Source organism: Ipomoea triloba, chromosome 6 (assembly GCF_003576645.1).
Source record: "Ipomoea triloba cultivar NCNSP0323 chromosome 6, ASM357664v1".
Lineage (NCBI taxonomy): Eukaryota > Viridiplantae > Streptophyta > Magnoliopsida > Solanales > Convolvulaceae > Ipomoea > Ipomoea triloba.
Window position 1 is genome coordinate 13474483 of NC_044921.1, and position 10836 is coordinate 13485318.

At 36.2% G+C, this 10836-nt stretch overlaps 2 protein-coding genes across 3 annotated transcripts; both read left to right on the top strand.

Moving 5' to 3' along the window:
• The first annotated feature begins 2654 nt into the window (after positions 1–2654).
• LOC116022127 lies at positions 2655–5003 on the top strand. The gene is made up of 2 exons (XM_031262702.1): positions 2655–2783; positions 4204–5003. The coding sequence occupies exons 1-2, from the start codon at positions 2717–2719 to the stop codon at positions 4809–4811; spliced, it is 675 nt and encodes a 224-aa protein (XP_031118562.1). The 5' UTR covers positions 2655–2716; the 3' UTR covers positions 4812–5003.
• A 2108-nt stretch (positions 5004–7111) lies between these two features.
• On the top strand, positions 7112–9666 carry LOC116021818 (pentatricopeptide repeat-containing protein At1g62350-like). Of its 2 annotated transcripts, none has more exons than XM_031262302.1 (3): positions 7112–7323; positions 7829–8190; positions 8758–9666. In XM_031262302.1, the coding sequence occupies exons 2-3, from the start codon at positions 7846–7848 to the stop codon at positions 9172–9174; spliced, it is 762 nt and encodes a 253-aa protein (XP_031118162.1). In that variant the 5' UTR covers positions 7112–7323; positions 7829–7845; the 3' UTR covers positions 9175–9666. The 2 variants fall into 2 exon arrangements, with proteins under 2 accessions (XP_031118162.1, XP_031118161.1); XM_031262301.1 differs by having other exon boundaries at positions 7843–8190.
• The last annotated feature ends 1170 nt before the right edge of the window (positions 9667–10836 follow it).

Genomic DNA, 10836 nt, shown 5'->3' on the forward strand with positions numbered 1-10836 from the left:
CCCCCACCCCCCCCCCCCCCCCTCCTTATTTATACTATTTCGGACCCCATCACCACCCTCCACATGAACGGCGCCCTACACCCTCCAACCATAACCAACCACGCGTCCCTCTACCCCATGCCACCGCCATACTTTTGCCCCCCATGCACGCATATAACGCCACGTACCCCTACGCAACCCCCCACGGGCGTTCTGCCCCCTTCATACGTCTCCGACATGCACGAACAACCACACACAACTGCATCCCACCATGCCAGCCGCCACCCCTGGGAGGACTCCTCTCGACACCCACCCCACGTCAACCCTAGCTGGTCCAGTCGCTAACCGCCTTACCCCTGGTCTAGACGCTAACTACCTTACCCCCGGTCCAAACGCTAACTGCCTTACCCCCGGTCCAGACTCCAACCGCCAACCCAGTCCAGCCAACAACCGCCAACACGCTCCAACCGCCATACTCCCTACCTTATCCAACCGCCATACCCCCAACCTTATCCAACCGTCATACCTCCTACCTTATCTAACCGTCATACCCCTTACCTTATCCAACCTCCATACCCCTTACCTTATTCAACCGCCCTCACATCCCAACCACCCACATATAATATTAGGTGGGTCAAGCAGACCCTCTAATATTCCATCACACACACACACACACACACACACACATATACTTCCTGTGCCATTGACCTTCTCAGGTGCAGTTGTGCGGTTGCTAAGGTGCGTGGTTTGTGTGCTTAAGGTGCGTCAGTGTTGAAACTTAAGATGCGCCAATCTAAAGCTTAAGGTGCGTGATTTCCCTTCTTAAGGTGTGTTATTTTCCTTCTTAAGGTGCGTGATTTGTATATATGCTTAAAGTGCGTCAGTTGTGTGAAACTTAAAGTGCGCCATTTTAAAACCTTAGGTGTGTGGTTTGTATTTTTAAAGTGGTTTATTTGTGTGCTTAAGGTGCGTGGTTTGTGTACTTAAGGTGCGTCGGCCTAAAGCTTTAGGTGCATATGATTTGTGTTCTTAAGGTATTTTAATTTGCTTGTGTGCTTAAGGTGCGTGATTTGTATACTTAAGGTGCGTCAACTGTACAATCGCACGGGAAGCCATCTTCGCACCAGAACCTGTCATTTGGTTTAAACATTGGAATTAGGAGGGTATATATAAAGAAATAAACATGTTATATATTTAGAATATTGCTTGCATGGATAAAAAAAAATGATACACACACACACATATAGCACGCTAAGGTGTATTTGGTTTAAACATTGGAATTGAGATGGTATATATAAAGAAATAAATGTGTTATATATTTAGAATATTGCTTGATGGATAAAAAATGTACTAAATACTAATGTGCCGTGTTCTTATTAATTTTTTTGGGTGTAGTCCAAAAAAATTGTAAGCACCTCTATTGGGTGTTCTTATTAATTAATTTAGAATGAACGATCTACAATTTACTAATGATGATACATCATCATATTAACATTTAATGAAAATTTGTTTTTAAAAAAAAAACATTTAATGAAAATTTTAATAAAATTTTTAATCCATTTAATAGTGTTGTGTTTTATTTACTGAACTAGTATTAGGCATGTACAATGCGCGAAATGTTGTGTCCAAGATTAAACATTGCTATTAATTTCATTTTAAAATAGGTACACATCTCAAATTTTTACATGGCACTTTAAGAAAATACCTATGAATGTAGTTATGGATTCAATATCTACGACATTCATTAATTCTCAACTCATACACTGAGACTCGATTTCATGACGTTCCATTTAAAAAAATCACTACATGTCACTTAACCACAAGATCATTGGGAAGGAGAATTTATATAAATACATATAGTTAACTGTTATTCCGTATTATATAATTCATTTTAATATTGGTTATCATTTCCGTGCATAGCATAAAGAGTTGCTTTTAGGGTGTATTCAATGGAAATTAATTTCCTGGCAAATGAAAACAAAAGCTAATTTTTTTTTTGGAAGATGACTTCCTTTTTTTTTGGAAGTCATTTTCCACTACAGCCTGCTCCATCTTCGGACGAACCCATATCAATGGTAGACTGGTTCCCAATAGAAATCAAAGGTTTTTTTTTTTTAATAAATTTTATGAAACCAGTTACCATTTTTCTTTTAAAAGAAAACTATAAATAACATTGTTTTTTTTATGAACTCAATTTTTAATTATACAATTATCCTCATTTTCTAGAAAATTGAACCAAACACACTAAGACAATTTTTTGAAATGCAAACAAACACTAGAAAGAAAAATATTTTTTTGGAAAATAAGTTATTTTTCAACAAACATTTTCCATAAGTCATTTTTTTAGTTTCCAAACATTACCCTTAATGAAAACACTTATCTTTTTAAAAAAATTTAGATATCCCCAGTTTTGTTGAATTAATCCTAAGACCACATAACCCAAACTCTAAAGTACAATAAATCCAATGAAGATCTTCTAGCATTTGACTCCTATCATGATCTTAAAGTCAGGCAACGAACTAACTGCGCTAAGCCCCAAGCGAATATACTCATCTTAAATTGACTAATGATGGCATTTTTGTAGTTATTAATGGAAGGGTGCCCATTTTAGTAATGCGTTAGATCTGAATAGACTTATGAACCGACTACTTTATATACTCTCTGCTCTGCTGTCTTCTCTGCTCTGCGATGCTCCACAGCTTCCTCACTTTTCTCCTCTCTCTCTAACCTCCCGACAATGGCGTTTCTTCAATGGTTTCTTCTTCTCTGTATTGTCTTCACCTCCGCCTCTGCTAATGCTCAAAGTAAGATCCTTTTCCTCATTTTCCTTTGAAAATGCTGTTATTTTTCTGGTATGATTGTGTTTTGTGTTTGGATGCTTTTTCTCATTGCAATGTTGTGATAGTATAGCGTACTCTATAGTTGATCTGGTTTAAATGTTGGACTATGAAGACTGGTTCTTGACCTTGTCAAAACACACTGGATTTTGCGTTGTTAGTATACTCTTTTTGGGTGCATTTGCAATGAAAGAAAAGAATGGAGAGTTTCATTGATGCAAATTGGTGATGGGATTTGTATTATTTTAGTGTTAGATCTCACCATGGATTGAGAGATATATCTTCAGGTGGCCAGATCCTAAGATGAAATCAAAGATCCTTGTGTTTACATTGGTGTTCAACAGTGTATGTTTTCTCAATTAAGCCTGCATTTACAAAGATTCATAGGGTTATTAATTTTCCAGGTCAAGCATGATTGCTTTATATGGACTTGACTTAGGCATGTTGTTCAAATCTTGATTGAAGGGTCAATCAAATTTAGATAGTTTACTAACCCTATTTGAATGTGGTGTCCACCTTATCTTTTACTTCGAAATTTTTTCCATACTTGGTTTGAATCACGGTTTTTGCTAATGTCAGCATAGCTGTTGAGTGTTGAAGGCAAGGCTGGATTCGATTGTTCTTTTAGTTTCCTATTCCTTATACGCTTCCATCAGTTCTATGTTGCCCCTTATTTGGATAAGTCATAAGTGGGCAGTGCTTCTTGATCTGAGAATTAATGTGAAGAAAGCACATCTGTTTTCCTGGTTAATATTCTTCTTTTGGGTGAGTCTCTTGTGAGGGATCTGTGAGACAGGTCGGGTTTAGATAGAAATGTACTCCATAATACTTATGATGGAAAATGTAATACGGAGTACTAATTAGAGATAAATTGATTGTTACTTATAAGGGAAAACGTGATACTTTTGTTGAAAAATGTGACACTTAAATCAAAATGTAATATTTAGGGATTTAAGAGTTACTTATGAGAAAAAGTGTAACACGGGACAATCCCAACCAAGTAATCAGACTATTTACTTGGTAAGGCCTTCTTGGTTTGAGCTAGTCAGCTATGAACAACCTAGGTTGATGCTTGTTCTAAACCACCATTGGATTGCCATCTAGGAATAAGAAAAACCAAACTAGAATAGAAACAAGGATGAAAAGGAAAAGAAAGTGTCCTAGTTGGGTATACTTGATGATCAAATCCTGTTAACTAGCTTTTCTAATATGTGAAAACCTATATGCTTTACCAGCTTCAAAGTTCAAAATAAATTGTGCACACATTAGATTGAGTTCTAAAGGCATATTTCTTGAGCAGAGAGTTGTGCTTTATTTTGACTTAATGTAGTTTGGCGTCACCCTCATCCACTGACTGAATCTTTGCTTCCTTGATGGAAAAATACAGGTAAAGTCACAGACAATCCTGCTGATGAGCTCGTAGCGGCACTCAACAACAATAGGACTGCTAAGAAATTACCTTCCTTGTACAGCAATCCGGGACTGGCGTGCTTAGCTCTGCAATACATAAAAGCCTATGAAGGTGACTGTGATGCCGTTGGAGGGTCAGATGCTAAGAAGCCTCCTGATTCTTCATTCGCTGAAACTTTTGCCCCCAACTGTGGTGTTCAGGTAAACACCCTTGCTCAAATAACCGGCCGCTTTCTTGCCTGCCAGTCCAAATACGTGAGCCCTTCTCAAGCATTCTCGGACATCTTGATAAGAGGCCAAAAAAGCTTCGATATACTCTACAGCAAGAATCACACCGAGGTTGGCGCCGGTGTGAGTGGCAGTGATGGCGGTGGCCCGTATTTCTGGTGCGTGCTGTTCAGCAATGGCAAATCGAATAGCAGCTTTGCCTTGGAGGGAGGCACGGCGAAGGACACAAAACCTGGATGCTTCAGCGGTGCTAACGATGTGTGCAGCGCAGCTAATGCTTTGTCTCGAACAGTACAGCCATGGCTAGTTGCAGGTGGAGCTTTGGTTGCCCTCTTTTATGCATTTGGATCAGTATAATCCACAATTTCATGGATTGTGGATGGCTGTTCTTGAGCAACTCTCTTTGTTATGCTGTAGGAACTGTGTTTAGTGTATCAATTCATCATGTTCTCTGTAAAGAATACCATTTCCACATTTGATTTTGTTGAAAATGTTCGTTGCAACAAGGCAAATTTTATTCCCAAATTAAAAAAAAAGAGTTAATTCCAATTTTTATACTAGATTTATAGGTGACAATCCACTTTTAGTCCTTTTTTATTGGAACATCTTCATTTGGTCATAGTATTATTGCGGCATAATCAATTTTAGTCCTTCAGCAACAAAATCGTTGAAATATCGTTAAATACAAAGACATTTCAATCTTTTTTATACAAAGTATGTTGAATCAATAATTTTTTATATTTATTTTTTTGAAAACATTCATAATTGAATACCAAAATTACCTCCCCGGGAACCGACACTAATGGAGGCGTGTGCGATCGCGGAGGGACTGGAATGGGCTTGGCGGAGAGGAATTCGCAACTTGGAAGTCCAAACTGATGCTAAACCAAACTGATGCTAAAGACGTGCTAGCTTGGCTCCAAGAGGATATGTTGGGATGTGGTCCTATTCGGCAATATTTAGACAAAGCAAGGTGGTGGATCAATAAGGAGTGGAGGATTTCCCTACAACCAATCTTCCGGGAACAGAACAAGGTGGCTGACTGCCTGGCGTCATTGGGAGCACTTCAAGAGGACACGAAGAGGGTTTTTACGAACTACCCAGTTGTGAGCGAGGATGCGTACTTCGAGGACCTGGCGTATGTCACGAGTGCTCGTAGAGTGGAGGAGGAACACAGAAGTTAACTCCCCAGGGGTCCCCCCTCCCTTTCTGATATAAAAAAAATGTCCTTGTATTTAAGTATTTAACGATATTTAAACTGATTTGTTGATAAAGGACAAAAAATGGTGGACCAAAAGTGGATGTTCTAATTAGAGTATGGAGTGTGTCTTCTATAATGAGTGCTATGAATCAAGTGAAATATATTCTATAACAATAGTTTAAAGGGAAAAAAAAATCAAATTGATCATAAATCCAACAAATAAATTTACTATATACAGACAGAGAGAAAACAATATATTAGAGATCATATGAGAACTAATTTCCCATGAGTTCATTTTTATTAGAACTCTCATCCATTAAAAAAAATAGATATATGAATGAGATTAAATTGTGAATTAAAAACACACGTTTGCATATTAGACATTATGATATGTGCATATCAAGCATGTCTCTATGTTGCACACAACACATGCTTAATATTCACACAATATAATGCCTAATATGCACACATGTTTTTAAATATGCAAAATATTAATAAAAAAATGTGCAAAATTGAAAAAGTATGAGAATTGCATATTTTAGTGTTTAGTTGCATAGTAAACTTGGTAATCATTATCAAAATGCCACCGTATTTTTTATATATAAAATTTGATTTGATCCATCCAATTTTTCTAGATGTAAGACTGAGATTGATTCTTATTTCTCTCGAGAAATAAGAATCAATCTCAGTCATGCATGATGCATCTATAAAAATTTGACGGATCTAATCAAATTTAAAAGAAATACAGTGACATTTTCGTAATTATCATCAACTTTACTATGCAAAATTGAACACTTAAATATGCAATCTTTAACATTTAAATATGCAAACTTGACAAATTTTATATCTAAATCGTAAATGCTAAACCTTAAGAAGTAAAAAAGTGAACTAATAAACCAAATAAAAACCAAAGACCTTGTGGACTGTGGTCATATACTAAATACGTAAAATGACATTGTTTTTTCAAAAAAAAAATTGATATGATCCGTCCGATTTTTCTAAATGTAATATTGGAAAATCAAAACCCTAAGTGCAATGCACTTTCGCAATTTTGCAAGTGTAATCTATTAATACTAAATATGTAAAATGACATTTTAAAAAAATTGATATGATCTGTCCAATTTTTTCAGATATAAAATTAGAATTGGTTCTTATTTGTCTCTTAAAGACTTGTTTTCATTTAATCCAATATATATAGAGTCTCGTAATTCCATAAAACCATTCATAAATGCACACAAGTTACTACACGAATGAGATTGTGTGCAATTTGCCCAGCATGAATTTACATAAGTTATTATGTGTGCATTTGTGAAGGGTCTCAAACAGGTGGATGCATGAGAGATCGCTCAAAACAACGTGGTTTCGGAATGTATATCTATATATATGTAAATTTTTTTTTTGGAAAACAGTATAATATGTAATTAATTAATTAATTTTTAAAATTTCTACCTTTTGCTCTTCTCCGTTGCACGCTGAAAAAATTCTCTCCCCTCTCTGTCTTCTTTTGCTTCACAGCTTCATCCTTCTCCAATCGCAAGTTTGTCTTCACTCATCAGAGAGTAGAGTGCGCCATAGCCTACAAGCTGCAACTCCGCAATCCGCTGACCCTTGCAGCGAGCCAGCAGCTCCACCGGACCGCCGCCTCCGCGTGACGGCAAGCCACAACTTGTGAGATTTAGTTATAAAATTTTCAAATTAATTTGTGAGATTTATTTATAAAATTTTCAAATTAATTTGTGAGATTTATTTATAATATATGAATTGTGAATTGTGAATTTACGAATTTGTAAACTTGTATATTGTGAATTTGTGAACTTGTATATTGTGAATTTGTGAAGTATGGAATTCCTTTTATGTTTATGTTTTAACTTCAATACTTCATGCTAAATGGCACTTCTCAAAAGCCAATCATAGATCAGGGCATGCAGTATTACAGTATTTAGCATAACATAATTTGTTTTAGGGAAGTGAAAATTGAAATGGTTTTATACTTATATATATATATATATATATATATATATATATATATATGCGTGTGTGTGGGGATTACATAAACATGATTTGAGAACAAAAGAAGGGTGGACAAAATACATTCTTGTCTGTTACTATGTTATACTAGAAAGACAAATTTACAGTAAACATTTCGGGCAATCGTTAACTGAAATTAACCCAGTGGTAACTGTATAGGAAATGTGGCGTTGTTGCCAGAACCTACTGCGAAGAGCCTCTTTGACACTACCCTTACGCCCTCACTCATCATCATCATCCTCCTCATCGAACTACAAGAGCACATTCAGACACATCATTATCGGCTCCAATGCAGCGGCATCAAGTCCTAGTGTGTCGATTTGGAGACGCAAGAAGGAAATGGGGAAAGAAGGTCTAATGGTGGCCAAGGAGCTCAAGAGGTTACAGTCAGACCCGATTCGGCTTGAACGGTTTATGAAGTCAAATGTCTCTCGCCTTCTCAAATCTGACCTCCTCGCTGTCCTCGCCGAATTCCAAAGACAAGACCTTATCTTTCTTTCCATGAAGGTACCAATTTAAAAAGAGAGAAAAAAAAAAAAAGAAACTCCTTTTTTTCTGGTATATTAGTTGAAAAGTAAATATTGCAATCATAACATTTTTTTTGTAGTTGTTCAACCGAATTGCTTGATACATTATTATGAATTGATCAGAGTGTGCTTGTTCTTCTAGAATTTGATGTTTTAAATTTATATTAGTTCACTCTATGCTTGCCCTTAAGTTTTAAATAAGCTTGAGAAAAGTATGAGTTTATGTTGCAGAAAATAAGAACATTTTGTTTGGTATTTTGGTAATGCTCAAAGTGATGACCCATATAAATGCCTAACCATTGATGCTTATAGTGAAATAGACCTTTTTCATGATGGTGTACTATTGGAAAGCAATTATTCTAGAAATTTTCTTGTTTGTGGGCTTGTGGCACTCTAGTAATTGAACTGTTTCTCTTATTGTTATGGTTAATTTTTAGAGTAAAATAGAAACTGCTTGCTATTACGTCAGTGAGATCATTGTTGTGATATTGAAAGAGCCTAAATGCAAAAGTATTTGACATTTTGACCATTGTGTTTCCATGTGCAGGTGTATGAGGTGGTGCGCAAAGAGATATGGTATCGACCAGATATGTTTTTCTATAGGGATATGCTTCTGATGCTTGCAAAGAACAAAAGGGTAGATGAAGCAAAGAAGGTGTGGGAAGATTTGAAGAGTGAAGGTGTCCTTTTTGATCAACATACATTTGGTGACCTTGTGAGGGCATTCTTGGATAGTGGATTGTGTGATGAGGCAATGCATATATATGATGAAATGAGAAGCTCTACTGATCCCCCTTTATCTTTGCCTTACCGAGTCATACTAAAGGGGCTTCTTCCTTATCCAGATTTGAGAGAAAAGGTTAAGGATGACTTTCTTGAACTTTTTCCAGATATGATCATTTATGACCCTCCTGAAGACTTATTTGATGATGAAGAGTGGAGGAAGGGGAGTGAGGATAATTGACGTATGCCATGAAGATGTGCTTCTTTCTGCAGAAAAATTTCCTGTGTACAAGCGGAATGAGTACTGCACTAAGATGATTGGCTAAAAGTCCCTAAAACCATGAATGCTTCTGAGCTTCAAAGTTCAAATTGGGCAGATGTTTCTGCTTCGTTTGAGTGTTCAAAAATGAACCCAAGAAAAATACGGATGATGCTCAGATCGAAGGTATGATGCTTACCAAAATGATACTACTTGAAAGCATGAGCAGTGTTTGGTAAAAGAAGGCTCTTTGTCACTGGCTTGTATAACGGTGTAACTTATATTTCGTGAACAATTTGAGTCCAAAGTCAACAATGTTTCTCAAACATTTCCTGCAATGGTAGTAAGTTCCCTGAGTTTTATGAAATGCTGCTTCATTGCAAACCTGTTCTGGTACTCCCCACATACTGCTCTAGTTAAGATGTTGCATTATGGAGTTAAAAGTTTTTAAAAATATCTTGCTTCTGAATCAAATCAGCTAGTGACTTGATTTTTAGTATTAGCCATGATAAAACACCTTGTCTGAATTGTATTCTTATCTTACATGATCCATATGCTCCTTTCAGACCCTAACTACCTGTTTTCTTCTTCTTCTTCTTCTTTTTTTTTTTTTTTTTTTTTTTGTACTGTGATTTTCATCTTTTCAGATTTATTGATGTGGTCATTAGGTTATACTTGGTCACTCGTATTTTAAGGTTGTGTTAAGTTAAATTAGGAAGTAACTCTAGAGAGAAGAGAAAAGAGTATACTTCTGTGTGTGCTTTAGATATACAGTAATTGCAAATTTGCAATAATAAGCACATAGTGCATGTGAAAAACGAGATGCCTACAGTAATAGTTTTATATGCCAATTGCCCATTTCTAATCTGTGTTTTAACAAGACCAAAACAAATCTTCTATCTCCTATAATAAAAAAAGTCAGAAGGAAGTAGTTAATGCATCTTTGGCCAAAATTCCCGCCCATGATGAAACAACGGCGTTTAGAAGGGGAATGTTAACCGTCCAACTTTTCAGCTTTAATCGTTCCTTTTTTTTTTTAAACGGCAATACAAGTGAAAAAGGAAACAAACTTAATTATTGCTAGGTATTAATGGACGAAATATCTAGCCGAAATAATTTGAATTTGTTTAGGAAATAGAATTGGCATAATCGATTCGAGAATCGACGAATCCATTTAAGACATTTATCGGGAATTGAAAAGGAATTAATTTACACTGGTCGTAGCCTTTTTAGGTACAAACAAATACCCGGAGTATTCCGGGGTTATCGATCCACAGGGAAACGGGGTATCAAGAACTAGTTACTAATTAATTTCCGAGAAGCTATTCCTACGTTAGCAATGGGTATTTATCTAAAATTATGAAAACAAAATAAATGAAGCAAGGCAAACGGACTTTTATATACAAGAGATTAAGAGCAGGATTTTTGGGTGTCAAAGTGTTTAATCACCTAGTGCCAATCTAAAGTAAAATAATCATTCGGGTTTAAACAAGTGTGGATGATTGCAATCTAAAAGGGAAAGATTACTCTCGTAATTCAATCCCAAAACAAGGTAATTGGAATACTCACTCTCGTGAGCTATTCACAACATATAATCAAGAACAAGCAATAAATGGAATACCTACTCTCGTGGGCTATTCACAA